Source organism: Nyctibius grandis, chromosome 12 (assembly GCF_013368605.1).
Source record: "Nyctibius grandis isolate bNycGra1 chromosome 12, bNycGra1.pri, whole genome shotgun sequence".
Taxonomy (NCBI): domain Eukaryota; kingdom Metazoa; phylum Chordata; class Aves; order Nyctibiiformes; family Nyctibiidae; genus Nyctibius; species Nyctibius grandis.
In genome coordinates this window covers 21,582,097-21,604,356 of record NC_090669.1, presented here as the reverse complement: position 1 = coordinate 21,604,356, position 22,260 = coordinate 21,582,097, and the positions used below count along the sequence as shown (strand labels likewise).

General features: G+C 57.5%; 1 protein-coding gene across 1 annotated transcript in view; it reads right to left on the bottom strand.

Annotated features, from left to right (window-relative positions):
- The window catches only part of ZFPM1 (zinc finger protein, FOG family member 1), a 35,388-nt gene extending 19,150 nt beyond the window's left edge, over positions 1-16,238 (bottom strand). The window contains exons 1-2 of the mRNA XM_068411468.1: positions 16,145-16,238; positions 272-403 (exon numbers count right to left, since the gene is read on the bottom strand). Of these exons, the coding sequence (XP_068267569.1) occupies positions 272-403; positions 16,145-16,184 (172 nt within the window). The 5' untranslated portion in view covers positions 16,185-16,238. The remainder of the gene's footprint in view (positions 1-271; positions 404-16,144) is intronic.
- Positions 16,239-22,260: the final 6,022 nt, after the last annotated feature.

The following is a 22,260-nucleotide window of genomic DNA, read 5'->3' as shown; positions in this document are numbered from 1 at the left end:
TTGCACCCTAAGGGGTGACTCTGCATCCTAAGGGGGGTCACTTTGCACCCCAGGGCATCATTTTGCACCCTAAGGGGTGACTCTGCATCCCAAGGGGTGACTCTGCATCCCAAGGGGGGGTCACTTTGAGCCCCCACATCCCTCCACTGCCACCAGTGGATGCTTCGTTTGCTAATTAACCCCAAGCAGAGACGATACCCAGATGATGCCCGGCAGGTTGCTCCAGTGGCCACCATCCCCGTGGCGGGGGGGACACCGTGGCCAGGCTCACCTTCGCTGCCGGGGGGGCTGGAGGCGTCGCGCTCGGCAGAGCCCTCGCGGTCCGAGGCGGTCCCCTCCCTTGCCGAGGGGCTCTCATCCCTCGCCGGGGTGTCCTCGCCTTCCTCCATCGCTGCCAGGGAACCTGCCGAAACAGACGGGGCGGTTACGGGGGACGAACCGGAGGGGAAAAAAACCCCCGTGGGTTTTCCCAGTGGGATGCTGGTGCTTCAGGGTCTTGCAGAGGGCCCTTTCCCAGACCCCCCCATGGGCACGGGGCTGGGAGGAGAAGCCCCACAGCTCTGCACGCCCTGGGAAGGGAAACCCCCTCCCCGGCCAGCATCGCCCTGGGGTCCCTTGTCCCCTTGCAGAGGGGGGTTTATAGAGCCACCGCCTTGCTCCGGGGTGTCCCCGAGGGACGTTGTGGGGAATGAGCCCCACATCTGCCTGGGATGTGAGAGGGTCCCCACGTACCATGGGCACACAGCTGCAGCATGGCACCCCTCACCTGAGGATGGAGCGAGGGACCCCACGGTCCCCAGCACCCTTTTGTCTGACGGGGGACCCACGAAGCAGCCCCTCGCCATGCCCAGAGCCCCGGACAAAGGGGGATGCTGCGAGGGGGACACAGGGTGCAAATGGGGTGCGTGTGGGGGATACCCCCCCGAACAGCCCCGCAGGTCCACGCCGCCATCTCCACGGCAACGCAGCATCCCCATCCGCGGCGAAGGCGAGAAAGAAGGAAGGAAATAATGCAAGAGCGAGCGGCGCACGCGGGTCGTGCCGCACGACGCCGCGCCGGGGGCTGCCCCAGGCCCCATCCGGCACCGGGCAGGGGGACCAGCGCGGTGACAACCCGCCTGCAGACCTCAGCTGCTCTCCGTGACTCCAGGCATGTATATTTACAGCAGGAGAACAAAGAGCCCATAATCTATACAAAGCAGACAACAATGAGCGTGAATAAAGAGGCTGCCGGAGAAGGGAAGGCAATTTATTCTAATTCTGCTAATTTCAGTTCCAGCACAATTAAAAAGGCTCTGATAATATTCAGAAACAATCGCCAGCTAACAAATCGTTTCTCTCGCTGTAAATGAAACATTGTTAGGCTAATTTCTTCTTTCACGCCTTCACGGCTCTCGGGCTTCTGATAAAGTTAACCCGAATCTCGCCTGGCTCCGTGGCTGGGCACCTCCAGCCTGGCCGGGGTGGGATGGATGGGGCTGGGGAGGGATGGATGGGGCTGGGGAGGGAGGGACAGGGTTGGGACTACATGTGGTACCCACCCAGGGGTGCCCAGACCACCCGCATCCTACCCTGAAACACCAATCCCCGTCCAGGAGGGAGATGGGGATGCCCCGTATAAACGCAACGTTATAAAACCTGGGGTTTGGGTACCACAGCGTCACCGAGTGCCAGCGGGGATGCCGGGTGGTTGGTGGCATCCCGGCACCATGTCACTGGATGCATCCCCACACCCAGCCTGTCCCATCGCAGCATCTCGCTCTCAGACGGGTGGGGATGCTCTGGCCCCGGCGCTCCCGGCTCCGGGGGTTAAATGAACTACTGGATAGCTTAAAAAAAAATTAAAAAAAGGGAAAAAAAGGGGAAAAAAAAAAAAAGGGAGCAGGGAGCGTCACTTCCCCGGGATTGCTGGGAGCCCTGCACAGTTATCACCGCACACAGCCTCCCTCGGCTTGCCTGATCTGTCTATTCTTCATTAAGCAAATACGCTGAAATGGAAATGAAAACATAATAGCTATTTGATTTTCGGCGAGATATTTTGCATATTGGTTCAGCGCTGATAGTGGAATTTCATCAACTCCCTTTTTTCATGCTTTAAAACTGAATTACTGAGGCTGGCTTTAGAGAGAGGGGAAGAGCCCAAAAACGCTCCCTTCCAAGACACTTCGCTTCGACGATTAACTCTTCTCCCTCCCCTTTTTTTTTTTGATAACAAGGAAGGATTTCTTTTTAATTTTTATTTTTTTTTTTAGAAATTACAGTGATTGTACAGGCTGGGGCTGCGGGTCCGGGCAGGCACGAGGGTCAGCATCCCCAAGGCTTTTCCAGCAAAAACCCATCGTCACCCAGGTAATGATTTCATCATTTCACTCCAATTAAGGTTCTCCCGGCGCAGGAACAATAAACCTTTTCTTGATTCTTTGCGCTTAGCCAAGAAATTAAATAAAAAGGAAAAATAATATAGAAAATAATAAAGGAGTTGCGGGGGGGAACTTCTTCAGGCTGCCAAGAACGAGACCCCGGACGCTCCGAAAGCCGGCACGGAGACAAGAGCGAAGCGATAAGAGGCCTCGATAACAGCTAGAAAATAGCAACAGCCCCAGAGTTTCCCACCGGCTCTGGAGCAGGAGGAGGAGGAGGAGGAGGAGGAGGAGGAGGAGTCCCCATGGTGGAAAGTGGGTCCCGGACCAAAAACACGTGCAGGCTGGGGGCAACCTGCCTTCGCCGGCTGGTTTTTCTCTGCTCGCATCCAACAACTCCTAAAACTTCTTATTTTTACAAATAAAGAGGCTGGGCAGGCGGTGAGCCCAGGGGAGGGCAAGAGCAGCACACCCCAACCTCACCCCCAGGCACCTCGAAGCTGGCGGTGCAGCGAGTCCCCAGGGTGCTCATCACCCCCCCAGTGCTGGGGTGACCCGGGGGACGTCCCCAGCTCCACGGGACCCCGTGGGCAGCACGATGGAGGGTCTCCTCCTCATCCTTCCAGTGCCTCCTTATCCCTGCAGTGGCCCCGAATCCATCTTCCAGTGAGAAATAAATCAAAATAATAATAATACTAAATAATAATAATAATAATAAAAAAAAATAATGATAATGATGATGATAATTATGACAAGGAACCAATAAACCCCCAAGCAGGCAGGTAAGGTTCCCCACCAGCACCACCACGATGCTCATCCATCACCTCACGACCGAGATGCGGGGAATCCAGCCCAGGCATCGCCTCTGCCCCTAAACCTCCCGATTTCCCCCCAAATTTTGCAGCCATGAGCAAAGGGCTGGTTTTCCTCAGGGAAAAGCCGCTGTCCCAGAGGGTCACAGCCACTCCTGGTCCTTTCACTGGCTGCAAAACCATCCCCGGTGAATCGGTGGGGTCAGGCACAGCGCGGGGATTCCCCAGGGTCTCGTAGCAGGGTTGTGCCGTGTCTGCCCCGCAGCCACCTGGGCTGCAAACCCAAAAACCACCCCTATCTGATGGGACACCAGCCCGCCTCTTCTCACCCAATTTTTTCCCCTGGTACATATTAATGTTCACTTTTAACAACGACCTCAGGTGCCCCCGAGCCCGTTCCCCGGGGACTGGGGGATGCCAAGTGCCGCGGCCGAGGGCAAATGAGGTTTTGGTGGCTGGGAAATGACGCCAGTCCTCAAAGGTCACATTATCCAGCGGGTTATTTTTTTTCCCCTCTCCTCAGTTGATGCTGCATCCAGAATTAAATTGAAATGCTCTCAAAAACGGGGGTCCCGGGGGGGATCTCGCCCGTTGCCGCCGTCCCCGAACCCGGGGACGGCGGCAACGGGCGAGACCCCCCCCGGGACCCCCGTTTTTGGAGGAAAACAGACCTTTTTGAGCACAAATCAACCCTCTCCCCTATCAGCCCGGCTGCAGCATCCCAGGGCCAGGCTCCCCCCTCTGATATCAGCACATTAAATATCAGCCCCGTGCACGGAGCCGATAGCAGTTGGGGGCCAACCCCAGCGGTACCTATCTCTAATTTGGGGCCCTTCTCCATCACCACCCAGATAAAACTCACCCCAACCCTTCCCACAGTGCCCTGTGTAAAAAAAAATATATATATGTTTGGGGAGCTGGTAGGTGGAGGGGGGATTTATAATGTATTTATAATAATTTATTATTAAATTACAGCTAATTTATCCAGGAGGGGAATGAAGGACAGTGGGGGGGGAATGAAGGTGGTGGGGGATGCTGTGATTGCTGGTGGGATGCTGCAACTGCTGGTGGATTTATAATAATTCATAATTAAATTATATATTTAATAATATTTAATATTAAATTATATATATACAAATTTATTATTAAATTTATAAAGTATATAGGCCCAATTTATCCAGGAGGGGAATGAAGGGTAGTGGGGGAACTAAGGTGGTAGGGGATGCTGCAGCTGCTTGCAGGAGGGGATGCTGTGATTGCTTGTGGCAAGGGGGGGGGGAGTTATAATAATTTATAATTAAATTTATAAAGTATTTAGGCCTAATTTATTGAGGAGGGGAATGAAGGGTAGTGGGGGAATAGAGGTGGTGGGGGATGCTGTGACTGCTCATGGAGGGGGAGGATGCTGCGAGTGTTGGTGAATTTATAATAACTCATTATTAAATTATATATTTAATAATATTTATTATTAAATTCTATGTATACAAATTTATTATTAAATTTATAAAGTATAGAGGCCCAATTTATCTAGGAGGGGAATGAAGGGTAGTGGGGGAATGGAGGTGGGTGGGTGATGCTACGATTGCTGGTGGGGGGATGCTGCGATTGCTGATGGGGGGGGATTTATAATAATTCATTATTAAATTATATATTATATATTTTATATATATATATAAATTTCTTATTAAATTTATAAAGTATATAGGCCCAATTTATCCAGGAGGGGAATGAAGGGTAGTGGGGGAACGGAGGTGGGTGGGTGATGCTACGATTGCTGATGGGGGGGGATTTATAATAATTCATTATTAAATTATATATTATATATATACAAATTTATTATTAAATTTATAAAGTATAGAGGCCCAATTTATCCAGGAGGGGAATGAAGGGTAGTGAGGGAATGGAGGTGGTGGGGGATGCTGTGACTGCTCACGGAGGGGGAGGCTGCTGCAAGGGATGCTGCAATCACTGATGGGGAGGATGCTCACGGCCGTACCCCGCAGCATCCCCACCACTGCAAAACCCACCCTGGGGCTGGCACCCTCATCGCAAACCACCCCATCGATGGCACCCTCATCACACAAACCACCCCATCGATGGCACCCACGGGACGCAGCACCCCGAGCATCCCACCCCGATCCGGGGGAGCCCCCGGCCGCGACCGTCGGGGAAGAACGGAGCCGGGGGAAGAAGCGGAGCCTGAGAAAAAGCAGCGCTGCTGCTAGGGGAGGGATTGGTTTCAGGCGGAGCTGCTCGCCCTGCCAAGTCCATATCCTATCTGCGCGGGGTGCAGTTACTCACATTCATCACCGCCTGAACTCTGTAACTTTATCAGCGGCCGAGCATGGCGCCATCGCCGAGCCCAGCCATTCCCGGCGCTCAGATAGGGCCGATAAACCGCTGATAGATTACAGGAGATTGTTTCACTTCAGGGGCCGCGATTACTAATACTAATAGCGCGAGAGCCCGCATCATATCAAACAGAAGCTTGGTGGGGGGGGGGGGGTTTGGAACGGGCCGCAGGGGGCACGGGAAAATAATGAGAAAGAAAATACAGGGACAATGACAATGAAGTGACTTTACGTTTCAGATGGGGTCGATAAGGCCCTGATAGATTTTAAGCGAGGAGAGAGTCTAATAGAGCCGGCCCCAGCCCCGGCGCATCAGCTGGACGGGAGCAGATTGCTCCATGAGAAGGGGATGTGATGCCTAACGCAGTCCTGCCTTCCCAGCTGGCACAAGGAGATGATGTGCGAAGCACCCTGGGCAAGGAGACAATGTCCAAAGCACAGGAGGGAAACTGAGGCAGCTGGTGGGGTGGTCTGCAGCCGGCGGAGAGGGACCGGTCCTTAGCGGGGGGGACCGGGGGTGTCCTCCATCCCAATCCCCACCCAAGAGCGGTTTGAGATGTTTAACCCCATGGCGAGCCGGGCAGGATTTGGGCAGCCCAGCAGGAGTGTGAAGCTGGATACCTCAATAATACAGAGCGAAACTCCATCCATGAAGATCAGGCTCCAAATGTGCACGGGCGTGCAAGGTGGCACCAACATCTGAGGTGGCACCAACGTCCGAGATGGCACCAACGCCCGAGGCTCCTTGCCACCGCTGCTCCTGCACCAGGTGCCCTCACTGCTCCTGGCCAAAGGCCATGTTTTCTAGGTGAAAAACTCCTCAGTTCTGATACTTTTTCTCCCACCGTTCCAGTTGGGAACGGCTGGTGGCAGGGGGGATGGTCGCCCCGCGCAGAGCCCATCAATACCAGGTGACGGCAGGGCCAGAGGTCAAGCTCTTTGCTAATCTAGCGACAAATTACCCCGGAGATGCTGTGCCGGAGCTGACCCCTCCCCGTGGGAAGTGGTTTCAGGTCCTGCCGGGTCCATCCCACTGCCACAAGCTGCCGGGAAGGGAACGGGGACAGATTCCAGCCTCAACTCTGAGATTTTCGGTCCATGATGGCACCAGACAAGGAGAAGGATGGAGGGATGGGGGCAAGGATGATGGTGGACATGGCCCAGAAGGCCACCAGACCCATCACCAAAGATGCTCTGGCTGGGGTGTCCCTGCTGCTCCTGGCCCCCCCAGTGTGCCCAGTGCCAGCTCCCAGTGTCATCCTGGACCACTTCGGCATCTCCAGCCAACACTGCAGCAACAAGCAGGGGCTGGGGGGGACTCCGGGAGCAGAAAAGGACCCTAAGAGGGTGCAACACAGTTGGGTGGCCCATCTGCAAGAAGCAGGGTGGGCTGCTAGCCCCGAGCCCAGCAGATGAAGGTCACCGGGGCCGCTGGGACAGCGCTGTCCCCAAAAACCCTCCTGCTACAGCCACCCCTCGCAGCTTTTGCTGGACCCACCACGACGCAGCCCCTCCATCGCCAGCACCTTCACCCGGCCCCCCCAACCCTCCTCTTCCTCCACCTCCAAGCAGCGTGGCCCTTCGTGCCCAGCTCCACAGACCCCCAGTCTCCCTCCATACAAACGCACGTGCCTGCGCTGCCTCGGGTTTTTTTTTTTTTAATTTTTTTTTTTTTTTCCTGTTCTTGGCATTTTGGTGGAGCGAGATAAGAGTAAAAAACAACAGAGCTGCTCGGAGAGTGAAAAAGGGAGATAGATAACGCAGATACCGACTCCTACACAAAACAGTCCTGGCTTTATCACTGCTTTTTATCACAGTTCCTCTAAAAAAAATAAAGAGAGCAGCCCAACTGGAATGGGGCAGCACATTAAAAAATGAACTTTATACCATTTGCTCTTTAGTTTTATATTTAGATGAAACAAACTTCAGATTCTTGCGGTCGATACCTTTGGCAGCACGAGGAACCGAAAAGTCTGGGAGCCCCGTTTGCTCCGGCGAGGACGAGTGAGGAAACTCAAGTAGAGTTTAGAAAAGCAGAGGCTAAGGGCTGCCTCCACCACCGGCCTCCTTCGTGGCCACGGGCTGAGATGCTTTGAGCATCTTTAAGCACGGGTGGGCCGGTGGGATGAGGCTGGTCCCAAAGCATCCTGCTGGACCACGCAGCATCCCGCTGGACCTGGGCAGCATGGCTCAGGCTGGAGATGGATGTAGCCACCTCCTGAGCATCCCCAGGCCCCACCAGCCCATCCCTGGGGACAACAGAGCCTGTCCGAGATGGCACAGCCAGCGCCGAGATCCTGCACGTGCCACAGCCCTGACATGCGAGTGGGTCCCCCGCACCCACGGACAATGTCTCCAGCTCAGCATGGGGACGTGACCAGTGGGCAAATACACCCCATCCACGTGGCTCCCCAAAATTATTTGCCCGCTGCAATCCCCCCCCCCTCTCCTTGTCCCCGAGGGCACCGCACAGGGCTCTGCCCTCCCGCTGCCCACCCTGGGCACGGGCTGGGGAGGGCATTTCAGAGCAGAACAAACCCAACCCACAGGGCACGGCCAGAAAGAGGGGAAGAAAAAATAATAATAAAAATGGACTGGAGGTTTTTTCCCCTCCCCTTGCACTCCCTTCCCTACCTTCTTTTTGAAAAACATAATTTATCTGTGTATTATCAAGAAATCCAGACACTTTAATCAGTGAGCTATGAAGTCAGTATTTCCATTCTTATCTAGCGGAGGAGTGGAAATGGAGAGCAGATAGGCAGCTCCGAGCCGGTCCGTGGTGGGGAATGTTAATGGGAGGAGCGGCAGAGCCATTGGCTACCGAGCCGCCGCTATCGCTGCCATTATCGGGGCGTTATCAAGGCAACCATCGCAGCGCAGTAATGGGGCCAGTTCAACTTTCCGCATTATCATAGGAGCTGGAAGTAGCATGAGAGGCCTCGGCTGGGAGATGGAGACGCGAGCAAGCGGCCAAACTTCGCGGCGGAGCAGGGAGAGGATAGAGAAAAGCAGCTTTTCCTCCCCGTGGTTCCCGAGCGGGCGATGCACAGGGTGATGCTCTCCTGCCTGGGCACCCTCCTGCGCATGCCGGGTACCGACCCCAAGGCGCATCCCCAAAGCCCCGTGCATGCCGGGTACCAACCCCGCTGAGCACCCCAAAGCCCCAGGCACCGACCCAGAAGTGCATCCCCAAAGCTTGGGCACCAACCCTGGGGCACACCCCCAAAGCCCCGCGTATGCTGGGTACCAACCCCGCTGAGCATCCCCAAAGCCCCGGGCACCGACCCAGAGATGCAAACCCAAAGCCCTGGGCACCAACACAGAGGTGCATCTCCAAAGCTTGGGGCACCAACCCCACCACACAGCCCCAAAGCTTGGGGCACCAACCCAGAGGTGCATCCTCAAAGCCCCGGGCACCGATCCTGGGGCACATCCCCAAAGCCCCGCGCACGCTGGGTACCAACCCCCCTGAGCACCCCCAAAGCCCCAGGCACCAACCCCACCACATGTCCCCAAAGCTTGGGGCACCAATGCCACCACACATCCCCAAAGCTTGGGGCACCAACGCCACCACACATCCCCAAAGCCCCAGTACCGACACAGAGATGCATCCCCAAAGCCCGGGGCAGCGACCCTGGGGCACATCCCCAAAGCCCTGCACACGCCGGGTACCAACCCCGCTGAGCATCCCCATAGCCCCGGGCATCAACCCAGAGGTGCATCCCCAAAGCCTGGGGCACCAACCCCACCACACATCCCCAAAGCTTGGGGCACCAACCCCACCACACAGCCCCAAAGGCTCTGGTACCAACCGAGATGCATCTCCAAAGCCTGGGGCACATCCCCAAAGCCCCGCACACGCTGGGTACCAACCCCACCATGCATCCCCAAAGCCCCAGGCACCAACCCCACCACACAGCCCCAAAACCTGGGGCACCAACCCCACCACACAGCCCCAAAACCTGGGGCACCGACCCCACCACACAGCCCCAAAGCCTGGGGCACCGACCCCACCACACAGCCCCAAAGCCTGGGGCACCGACCCCACCACATGCCCCCAAAGCCTGGGGCACCGACCCCACCACATGCCCCCAAAGCCTGGGGCACCGACCCCACCACATGCCCCCAAAGCCTGGGGCACCGACCCCACCACATGCCCCCAAAGCCTGGGGCACCGACCCCACCACATGCCCCCAAAGCCTGGGGCACCGACCCCACCACACAGCCCCAAAGCCTGGGGCACTGACCCCACCACACAGCCCCAAAGCCCCTGGCACCAACCCAGAGGTGCATCCCCAAAGCCCCTGGCACCGAACCCACCGTGCATCCCCCAAAGCCCCGAGGCCACAACCCTCAGCTTGCCAAGGACGAGAGCAAACAATGCATCTATATTTCATCAGATGAACAAATTAGAGGAGCACGTTTCCTCCGCGCGCTATCGAATGGGAGATGTCAAGAAAATATGTTGATGTGAGAAAGAGGAGATAAAGAATTATTTTGGAGGAAAAAAGCCGTGGAAGGCTCTTATCTGGAGTGACTCATAGGCACACACTCCTTAACCCCACTGCAGCCCAAGGTCAGCAGTTACATTCCTTTCGGCATTTCATCCCTTCCAAAAAAACATGTTGCTGCAGGAACAATGAGGAGCCTTCGCCGGGCAGCCATCGGAAGAGGGAACTGTATTACCCCCGAAACACTTGAACTTTCCTGATAAAATAAGCAGCGGGACAGCGGCGTGGCCAAGCCGGAGCGTCCAAAAGCCCTGAGTCAGGCAACAAACACAGTCATGGGACGTGGCACAGAAAAAAAGAGCCCGGCCTCCTGCTCCCAGTCCTGCTCTTCTCCAATGCAGGGAGCGGATTTCTTCTCCCCCCAGGAAGGAAAATCCACGGCAAGACCTGCAGAGCCGTGTGGGGCTGGCAGAGAGGCGTTTTCTGCTTTTTCTTCTTAAATAAAGAAATCTTAAAAGCACGAGGTTTCTGCACTCCTGCCGTGTCCCCCTAGTCGCTCCGATCAGGGCTTGGGCCTGCTCACACCCCTCTCGCCAGGCAGCCTCTGGTCCCAGCGCCAGGCTGGTTTCCTCTCCGCAGCATCGCCCCAAACAACATTTTCCAAAGCAAATCATGGTTTTTTTTGCAGTAGGATGGCCAGAACGCACCCAAACATCCTCTTCCCTTCCCCAGAACGGGTGTACTTGACCCCAAACCCACCGACACCAAGCAAGGCGCAGCCACTCCGTCCCCAGGCTGTGCCAGCCCCGCTGCTCCCAGCTTGGGCAGCCTCATCCCTTCCTTACCCATGGACACGGGTGGCACCAACCCCATGGTCGGCACGGGGCTGGGAGCACTGCACGGCACTGAGTGCCCCAGGGATGCTGTGGGTGGTGGCCACAGGGCATTTGGGTCCCCAGTGACTCGATGCCACGCTGTCTTTGGGACGCTGCCATCGGTGGGTGGCTCTGACGGGTCCCCAGGGAGGGACGGGGCTGCCCCTCTCCAGGAATCGCGGATCGCCTGTGCCATGGCACTATGTCCTGGCGCAATCTGCTGTGACACCCGTGGGGACAGCATCACTCTCTTCCCGAGCCCTGATTGCTGGGCTGGCAGCTCGCAACTTGGCGAAAGGGGAGCCCGCAGCTTGCTCGGTGGCCTCGTGATTCGCGACGGAAAATAAGCCCTTGCCCAACCGTGCCAGTTTGGAGCCAGAGCCGCAAATCCCAGCCAGAGGTGGCTTTCCTGCTCCGCCGTGGGACAACAGGGACGGTCCCCATGGCACAGGGAGAGGGTGGCACAGGGGTGTCCCCCAGGGGTGCAGGAGGTGGAAGAGCAGCAGCAGACACAAACCAAGCCAACCCTGGTGCCCACGGGCCCTCGGAGCAGCCGCCTGCCAGCGCCGCCTTCCCACCCCACGGCTGCGGTGCCGGCAGCGGCGCACGCCGGGGCTCTCGGCAGAACAGGTTTTGCCACGGTGCCAGGTGCTGTACGCGTGGCCGTGGCCAGCCGGGCTCCAGGCATCCCACCCGCATCCCCGCTGCGGAGATGGGGATGGTCAGGAAGGGCCATCCTGGGGTTACACCCCGAGCAGGGTCCCAAACCAGTGCCCTGGCACTGAGGGAAGCACCCGCGTGGGACAGCCACGACACGTCCCATGGTGGGCAGAGCACGGGGCAGCCCAGAGCCACGTAAATGGATATATTGCTCCGGAGAGAGGCCGAGGCAAGCTGTCCCCTCGGCCACCAAGCACGGTGCCAACCCCTCTGCCAGCCGCAGGGATGCTCACGCCGGGACTGCTGGCCATGGAAGAGGAGGGAAACTTCTTCCAGCATCACCCACGGCTGGTCCCAACCCTCCACCGAGCAGGAGGGTGGCTTCCCCGTGGTGCTGCTGGCATCACACCAGCACCACAGCATCGCCAGCCCAGCCTGGGTCACCCCCCCTGCCCTGTCCCACCTGCGGGGACCACGACGGGTCCTCACCTCCAGGAGCCCCCGATGTCACCCACGGCGCATCCCGAGAAGCTGGTGGCAGCTGGGACGGGCAGAGCCGCTGCGGGGGCAGATGAGCTGTGGGGCTTGGCTGCCTGCACCCCTGCCAGCACCCAGGAGCCGTCACTTTGGGGTGCCACTGAGTCAGGGCTGGCAAATGCCTCGGGGCGGGGGGGGGGTTGCACAAGAGGGGAGGGGTTGGCAGGCAGGCAGGCAAACAGGCAGCGCCCGTGGGAGTAGCAGACATGTGGGACACGGGGATGCCACCCCGGGGATGCCGGGAGCGGGGCACGGGGGGGCTGCAACGCTGAGGCAGCCCCTGGGGAGGTGCAAAAAATACAGGTTTTGGGATCAGATGTGGGGGGCCCTGCCTGCACCCAGCTCATCCCTGGGGAGCAGGCAGCAAACCCTTCCCACCCTGCAGAGGTTGGGGTAACGCACCTCCCCTGATGCCCCACCACCCACCCCAGTAGGTTGGATGGGGAAACTGAGGCACGGAAGCTGGCAGTGATGGAAAAGTGCAGCAGCATCAGAGCAGCAAGAGGTGAGGGGGGGGGGGGGGGGGGGAAAGCCAGCGGAGGCAGTTAGTCACCTGCACAGAGCGACTCAGCGAAGGGAGCAGGAGAGCAGCGGGCAGGAGGCGTGCCGGGAGCATCCCACACCACCGGCTCGCCATGCCGCCGCTAAAAATAGCCATCGGGGTGGCCACTGTCATCTTTACAAGAAATGCAATTTCCCGAGCTCCCAGGAAGGATGGCTCCCACGGGCCAGCCGGTACCACGACCCCCCTCGCCCTGGCACCACGACCCCCCTTGCCCTGGCACCACGACAGAGCCCACGCAGGACCAGGGAGCAACTGACCTTATAAAAAAGAGAAAAGGGAAAAAAAAACCCAAACCAACACACCCACCCAACCCACCCCATCAGGAGGGTTTAACAGCCCAGATCAGCTCGCTATCTAACACCATCTAATATTGCAATTAAAGAAAACACGACGGTGCTGTCACCTCCCCCCCCCCCTCGCCCCAGCCCGTGCGTTTGCTGCGATAACGATCGAAAAAGAAAGTCAAAGCTCTCATCAAACTAATGCAACATCTGCAGCTGATAACAGAGCTCGGCTTGTTTCGCAGAGCACACGGAGGGGGGAAAGAAAAAAAAAAACCACCCCACCTTGAGAAATAAAAACACACATGCAGCTGTCCCCCGTCAGATAATTAAAGCGGGTGCGTTAATCACGTTTGCAATGGAACAAATTGTTGGAGCCCTTTTGCCCCTCTTTGGTGTGTTTGTTGTTGTAGCGAATCCTGCTCCGGTCTGGTGGGGAGAGATAAGTGGCTCTTATCTGCGCTGGCGATCTCTATCAGGATGGAGATCAGCCCCGGTGCTTATCTGGAGCTCAGATCTACTGCAGCTGAAAGCAGAATAGAAAGGGAAAAGGAAAAAAAAAAATAGAAAAAGCCACAAGCAGGCCCCAGCAACTGCTACAAAAGGGTTTGCTTCCAGTTAATTTCAAAAGAAAAAAAAAATATATATATAAGGACAACAAGAGAGGGAGAGGCACATCAGCAAGGCGAGATCAATGTCCCGCTTATCAGGTGCCCCATGGCAGGCCGGGCGCTGGGAGCGCACGCACAGGCAGCCGCCCGCAGCCCCGCTCCCATGTTTGAAGTTAATAAATATACCAGGCTATCTGCACCGGAGATCAGCTCCTGCTCTCTATCAGCCCCTCACATCTATCTACCAGCAGAACAAAAGACAGACACACAAAAAAATAAAGAGAGGGGGTGTGGGGGAAAATAACCCCAACCCTCTAAAGCAGCAGCAGCTGTGGGGAGGCTGCGGGTTTTACAGCCATGGATGGAGCAGGGGGCACGAAGCAACTGTCCCCCCCCACGCAGGTACCCCGCAACGTTAAATAAATAAAGGTTCTGGGTGTTTTTATCAGAAGGCACCATCTAGATGCAATCGGGTTTCACAGCCTCACCATGGCGCAGCGGGTGCTCCCAGGGGGGCTCGGAGGGACCCCGCGCCGCCGGTACCCCCCGTCCCCCTCCGTCGCTGCAGCGCTCGGGCCCAAAAAAGCGCAGAAGAAGGAGGTTAAAGCAGCTGGTTAAATATAGTCCGGTGTGTGATCGTTGTCTTATCGCTCCTGGCGATCGCCCGCTCTCTGGGCGATCTCCCCTGCGAGCCTATCTGCGCATCGCATCGAGAAAAAAAATAACACACAAAACCCCAAAACCCCAGAGCGAGAACATAGCGTCACCCAGGAAAATCAAAAATCAGCAGATACCAATCTGGAGAGGAGGTTTTTAATGCTCCAGCCGAGATGATAAAAAGGATAGACTTTGTGGAAACAGGTCCGGTGTGTAGAAGAGGAGCCCTGATTCATGCATACCTTCCCGCGGCGGGCAGAGCCGCGGAGGCAGCGGCAGAGCCGCGCTCGCCGCCTCTAATGACTGTTTTCATGTTGACACATACAGGAAGGGTTCCAAGCTTTCAGCTTTTAATCAGTTTTGGCCATCGCCGGCGGCCTGAGATCAGCCTCCCACTTTATCATTTCTTCACATCTCTGCAGAAAAGCAGCCGAGGAAGGAGATACGAGCCGCCTTCGCCACGCCAAGCTGCCACGGCCTCGCCAGCCCCGTTTGTGTCCCCCCCCACCAGTCACCACCACCAATGTTCACGCCGGTGGGTGCCGGGACCGGACGGGCGTCCTGCCGTCGGCGCGTCCCCCACATCGGCGGCGTTATTTCGGCGACCGCGCTGCTACCGCTCGCTTCGATCTTAACGCTCTGAGCTGGAGTTACCCAGGGAGGGATCGCCAGGCAGCCGGGCTCGTGGCCGAAATAAAGCCACAGAAGTTGGATAAAGCTAAAGGAGAAAATTATCACCAAAAAAAAAAAAATAGGAGGCAGCTGGGACTATTTTTAACTCTACCCGGGTAAAAGTCTAGCTGAGCTTTATCACCAGAGCAATCACCCCAGGCAGGGAAACAGGTAGGTGCAACTCAGCCTTGCAATTATTTCAAGAGAAAGATAAAGCTAGATTATCACATGGTGGCCAGCCTTCCCTATCCTCCCATCTCCCTCTTATCGCCAGCTTCCATCGACTCGAGGGGGAAAGAAAAACACACACGCACCGGAGAGGAGGGGAGAAATGCCAAGCTCAGCCCTTCACCGAAAAACTTCCAGCACTTTGCAGAATTTCTCAGCGCAGCCGGCACATCCCCGCTGCACCCACACCAGCCCCCGGCCCATGGGTGGGATGGTGGGGAGCAGGACCCTCTGGAGATGGTGTATGGGCCGGGGGAGACACGGATGGTGGCCAAAGCCCCATGGGACCCCCACGGTGGTCCCTCCTGTCAGCCCAGGGCGTTATGGCCCCATAACCAAGCAGGAACGGGGAGGGGGGGCCACTGGGCAGGGTGAAAGGTTGAGGCCAGCGCGGCCAGTGAGGACGATGGTGGTCAGTGGGGACGACGGCACGCCGCGGCCGGTGGCACCCATGGCGAGTGGGGGGTCCCCATGCACAAAGGGGAGCCCCTGGCAGGGTGAGGGTGCCGTGGCCGGGGTGAGGAGCCGCTGGCAGCGCTGGAGTGCCCCGGGGAGGCGGGGGGGGAGGTTTGGGGAGCCCCGGGGGGGTCGTGGAGCCCCTCACCCCGGCTCTCGGCGCTGGATGGGAGGCAGGCGGGGAGATAAGATCACCATTTCAGGCCGTCCCGCCAGAGCGATGTTATCAGGACGGGACTTGCAGAACGGAATATTTGAAAAGCCTTATCGGGGCCCCCATCGGGAGCCGGTACCGGAGCCACCGCGCTGGCGGGGCGGAGGCGGCGGGGAGGGGGAAGCGGCGGCGACGGAGACCGAAGCGGGCGGCCGGTAGCGGGAACGGGCACTCACCGCGGGCGGGTGCCGGGGGGGTGAGAGAGTACCGGGGGGGTGACGGAGTACCTGGGGGGTGACGGAGTACCGGGGGGGTGACGGAGTACCGGGGGGGTGACGGAGTACCGGGGGAGGCGGGGGGGGGGCCGTGCTCCGCTGCCGAGGGGGTGGCGCAAAAAAATAAAGGCGGGGGGGGGGGGCAGTAGAGAAGGGGGGGAGGTGGCGGCAGCGGGGGGTGCCGGTACCGGGGACTCACGTTTGATCTGCCGGGGGTTGCTCTGTTTCCTCCTGGACATCGCTCGGCGAGGGGCGAGCCCGGCGCCCCGGCTGGCGGCTGGGCGGGCGGCAGGTGGGTGGCGGCGGGCGGGCCCCCGGCTGCTCGCATGCCCGCCCGCCCGCCCGCGCTGCCGGGGCCGGGGCCGGGGCCGGGCCGTGCGCGGCGGAGCGGAGCCGCCGCCGCCGCCGCCGCCGCGGGATTTTCTCAATGGGGCGCCGCGGCGGATCAAACCCGCGGAACGTTCCACGGGGGGGCGGGGCCTGCCCCCGCCGCGCGCCGCCGCGGCCGCCCATAGGCCCCCGCCCCCCGCAGGCCCCGCCCACCGGATGGCGTCGCCGGCGGCGGGGCGGGGCGCGCGGGGCGGGGGCGATGGGCGGGACAAGGGGCGGTGCCCCGGGGGGGGGGGGGCCCGATCCGGCCCCCTCCGGCGTCCCCAAAGGCTCCCGCGTGACCCCAGCTCAACTTTGCGGTCCCCGCGCCCCCCGTGAGGCCCCCACGCCGCTGCCGTGGGACCCTGACCCCCCCCTTTGGGGTCCTGCCCCTCCACGGGGTCCCCAACCCCTGTTGCGTATCCCCAGCTGTCCCTCTGGGGTCCCCAACCCACTGCTCTGGGGCTCCAGTCCCCTCTCGGGGCCCCCAAGCCCCTCCCTTGGGACCCCAACCCCCCTTTAGGCTACCTAAGCCTCTTCTTTGGGACCCCAACGCCTTCTTTGGTGTCCCCAAAACCCCCTTTGGGGCCCCAATCGCCCTTCGCACCCTCACACCCCCTCTGGAAGGTCCTAAACTCCCACGGGACCACCGATCCACCCTTCTGGGACCTCAGTCCCCCTCACTGGGGTCCCAAACCACTCTTTGGAGGGCCTCAAAGCCTCCTGTGGGACCCTCAAACCCTCCCGTGGGGCCCTCAAACCCTCCCGTGGGGCCCCCAAACCTTTCTATGGGGTCCCCAGGGCCTCTCTTTGGGATCCCAAACTCCTGCTCATTTGTAGACGGCCGGTCCAAAAAGTCCCACTTGTGACTTCCAGGGTCACCGTGACCCCGGATTGGGGTGGGGGGACACCCCAGGGCACACTGGGGATGGCGTAGGGGTGCTGGGCTCCCACTCGGCATCATCCCAGCCGCATGAGCCAGTCCTCCCCACGAGCACGCAGCCAGGGGGTGATTTTGGGGCTAACTGTGGTGTAATCAGGAGCTGGTTATATTTTGAGTCCATGACAGGAACATTCCTGCTGTGAAAAATCACCATTTCTGCCAAACCCGGCCCTTGGTTGTGGCCGAGCTTGTCTCGGGGGGGGCTTTGCTGGGGGTGACGGCTGGTGCTCCCCAATTAGTGATGTGATTTTTGGAGCAGTGGGGGAGCAGGGGGCTGCAGGGACCCCGCACAGCCTGGCACGGCACAGCACGGTGGCCATGTCCCCTCTCCATCTATCCCTGGACATGGGGCGTGCTTTTTTTCCCCCCTCCTCTCTTTTTTCTTTTTTTTTTTTTTAAAGGGTTTTTAATTAACTTCCTGTTCCAATGGTGGGCTAATGAGTTTTAAGCAGCACATGATTCCAGTAAAGAGGTCAAGCCGGCAATGAGGATGTCAAAAGAAATTAAGTTAAGAATTAAGAAGAGTTCCAGGGGAGAAAAAAAAATATATATATATGGATGGAGGGAGATGCTGCTGAGGACAAGGCTTTGCTCTCCCCCCCCAAAAAATGATCCTGATGGCGTTTGTCACCTTGTTTGGCCCCGAGTCGCAGCCTTCCTGGAGACCGTGGCAGCCGCCTGGCCCTTCCCCGCCGTGATGAGACCAAGCGTCAGGGTCCGGCCCGAGGAGACTTGAGTGGCCTCTGCTTTGTGTCAGCTGCGATGGGTGCTGGGGGCCCCACTCTGTGGCTTTCGGGGGGTCTCCATCCCCCTGGCACAGCCACGGGCGTTTTGGGGTTGGGGGCCGGTGCAGTGCTCCGCCGGCACATCACCCACCGACACCGCTCGCAGCACCCGTGTTATTTCCCTGTCACATTTGCTTACGCCGAGACAACTAAAGGAGCCATTTAATTAAATGCAGCACCAATAATTGCAAGGACCTGGGGGGCTGGGGGTGAGCAGACACAAATTGCCTCTCCCCAGAACAGAGCAGGGGGATGTTGGCCATTCCCGGCTCTTTGTGCTGGAAGCAGCACGACAGCATCCCTTGCGGGGCCAAGGGGACAGACCCCGCTTGCTGTCACCCCCGTGGGGGGGCTTCACCCTTGCCCTAAGAACCCAAAAAAGCCTTGATCAAGTGGTGGGTGCCAAAGACGGGCGTGCTGCCCTGCCCAGGGAGGGGAGCCCAGCTACGGGGAGGAAACAGGTTGCAGTCCTTGCACATTCCTTGCCAGTGTCCTTTTAATTAGCTTTTTGGCACTGTCCCAAAGCCTCTTAGATCCCCTCCCCAGGCCTGAGAATTCGCAGTCACATCAAGGGCCAGATCCCCAGCGTGGGGACATCCCCAAGCCCCGCATCGCCCTGCCCCATCAGCCTGCGCATCCCACCCCGCTGTGCGGGGGGACCCATGGGTGCCCCTGCATGGGGACAACCAGCATGATGCTGGTGACAGCGGCATGGCTGGGTGGTTTTCCCCCACCCCCCCCAGCCCCGATCCCGTCGTGTTTGCAGAGAGATTGTTATAGGGTAACAGAATAAATAGCGTGTTTTCCCGAGGAGTGAATTACACGCCTGCAGAGCAGAGATAATGCGCGAGCAGCCGTCCCCCCCATTGTGAGCGAGGTGACATCTTTTTATGGAGCTGTGTACGTTTGTATTAGTGCCAATTAATCTGGGGTGATATTATTAGAGACGCGGGGAGAGGAGGTGGCGGCGGAGGAATGTAAATGGGAGAAGCTAAGGCGTTGCCTCGGTCATATTTCATGGGCAAGGGGTGCGTGGCGGCGATGCTGGGTGCTGCGCTGAGCACCCCGAGGGGTCTGGGTGCCCATGGGACCACAGGCTGCCCCACGGCTCTGCCAAGGCTGCAGGAATAGCTATTTCCAGCTGCAAAAAAGTCATGGTTTAGGGTATATTTTTTATCTTTTGTCCCAAAAGGGAGGAATGGCATCTTGGTGCCCATGGTGCGCTGCAGAGGGGCCCTGCCACCTACAGGCAGCAGAACCTGGCCCCGGGTGCCACTTGTCACCTGCCTGCGGCTCAGCCCCAGGCAGCTGCCAGCAGCCCGGGACCCTCTGTGACTTGGGCACAGCTTGGGCATGGCTTGGGCATGGCTTGGGCATATCCCACTGCTGCTTGGGCACAGCTTGGGCATGTCCTGTGCAGAGATGCTGCTGCAGGATTCGGGGCTCCTGGGAGCTGCAGTAGCAGCACAAAGGTTTTGGGGTTAAGAGAAATGATGCCAAACGATGCTGGATGCTGCTGAAGCCTGGTGGGAACGTGTGGCTGAGCGGCCTCTGTGCCCCAAAATCAAGGCTGGCATTTCTCAGTGCTTATTTTCCCCCTGCCATCGATCTCCCACTGTAGGGACGATGCTGTAACTCACAAAAGGACTGATCCCCCCGTCCCAGGTTTGGGGTTTCCCCGTCCGAAGGCAATTCAGCATCAGGGATGCAGGAGCCCGCGGGTGCGTGTGGTCCCCATCACACACACACGACCAGGGGGACGTGGGAGCTGGGGTTTAAATTCCTGCTGTGCAAGGAACGGCCAGATTTGACTCAAGAGCAAGAAAAAAAAGTGTATAAATCTTTAGCCTCTGCTAGCAGCGTGACAACCATGGTGGATCCCGTTATCCGCCGGGCTTTATGGAGAGGCTTAAAGCGCTTCCAGCTCAGAAACTTGAGTGTGCGGCTGAGAAGAAAGGCCAGCTGGATTTGGGGGGCTTGAAGAGCAAACAGCAGCTTGAGGAAAATTTAGGGTGGTGGCAAGAAGATGAGAAATCCCCTAAGGGACTCTGGTCAAACCCAACCACCCCGCACTCCCCCGGGGCCGTCTGCGGGGTCATCCCCATGTGTGAAGGGTGTGGATTGGGGCCAGCAGACCAGCCGTGCATCCCAGTGGGGTGCAGCCCTGGCACCCCCAGATGTGCTGGGTCCCATGGGTGCCCCCCCCCATGGGGGGAAATAAAACCCCACTCTCACTTAGAGGGGAAAGGGAAGAATTAAACAGTTCAGCCCTAAAAGCTTGAAGAGCTGCGGGGATGCTGCTAGCGTGTCCCTCGGGAGGGAGCGGTGCCCGAGGCGAGCATCGCTCGTGGCCTGCGCCACAATAGGGTGGGGGCTGCTTTAGGATGGCGTCCCCGCACCCTGCCCAGGGTCCCATCCCCTGCAGCAAACCCGTGGCACCCAGGGGACTTCAATCCCGGGTTATGAGTCTGGAGGTGCGGGAGAGCTACGGTAACACCCAGGCGTGAAATACTCCTCTGCCCCATGGTGAAATATAGTAGAGGGAAAACATAAAAGTCCCATTTCCAGCTCCATCATATTTCCTGCCAAAACAAAGTAAAATGTGCTGCCTTAAATTTCCTGCAAAATTCTTTTGAGGTTATTTTTTTTTTCCCTAAATTAAGCCATACTAATTATTTTCAGCCACTTTATCTCCCCTCTGCAACACACCAGGAGGGTGCAGGCGGCAAGCATTTTAAGCCTCCATAAACAAAAGCGTAGTTTGGAAAATAATTCTATCAATTAATCAAATTAATCCTGCAGTTTTAGTTACAAGCCCCAAGTGGCAAGGATTCTAGCCCGCGGTTACGAGCTATCTCTCGTTGACAGCGTTTAAGTGTTATGATTGCAACAGTAATTAAAGAATATAATACGCCTGGCTTTGTGTCAGCCTCCTACCTCCAGACCTCAGCGCTGGGCTGGCAGAGGTCAGCTTGAGGACAAATTCATGATGACCAAACTGGGCCATCACTATCACCATCACCAACTGGTGATGACCAAACTGGGCCATCACTATCACCACCATCAACTGGTGATGACCAAACTAGGCCATCACCATCACCAACTGGTGATGACCAAACTGGGCCACCACCATCACCAGTTGGTAATGACCAAACTGGGCCACCATCATCAGCAATTGGTGATGACTAAACTGGGACATCACTATCACCACCACCAATTGGTGATGATGAAACTGGGCCACCACTATCACCAATTGGTAATGACCAAACTGGGCCATCATCATCAGCAATTGATGGTGACCAAACTGGGCCACCACCATCACCAACTGGTGATGACCAAACTGGGCCACCACCATCACCAATTGGTAATGACCAAACTGGGCCATCAGCAGCAGCAATTGGTGATGACTAAACTGGGCCATCATCATCACCATCACCAACTGGTGACGACCAAACTACGCCATCACCACCACCAATTGGTGATGATCAAACTGAGCCATCGCCATCACCAATTGGTAATGACCAGACTGGGCCATCATCATCAGCAATTGGTGATGATCAAACTGGGCCATCGCTATCACCAACTGGTGATGACCAAACTGGGCCACCACCATCACCAATTGGTGATGACCAAACTGGGCCATCACTATCACCAATTGTTAATGACCAAACTAGGCCATCACCACCACCCACTGATGATGACCAAACTGGGCCATCACCGTCATGTTGGGCTTTCTTTGGACAAGACACCCATGTCGTGAGTAGGACTCGGGCAAGATGCAGTGGGGAAGAGGAGATGCAGGAGCATCTTCACTGTTGATTGCAAGGTGATGGCAGCGGCACCAACGTCCTTCTGCAGCCACTTTGCAGAGGACACCACGAAGACGTACAGAGCAAGTAGAAATATCATCGTTTGGTTAGAGGTGTGCACAGGAGGAGGGGACCGCAGGTATGGGACACAGCCAGGGAGGAACATCCCACAGACATCACACAGACAGGGAATTTCTGTGAAAATATTGGAATATATTTGAAAAGATTAATCATGTATGATTTTACAGTACCACCCCATATTTTCATCTCATACTTTATTTAACAATATTAAAGAGGCACTTTAAAAGCACACATACAACATCATAAAATGGCGTTTCCTGCTCTCTCTCTGCTTCTCTGACAAAATATCAAAATAAAAACTTTTGACAGAACACATTGCACCCAAGGT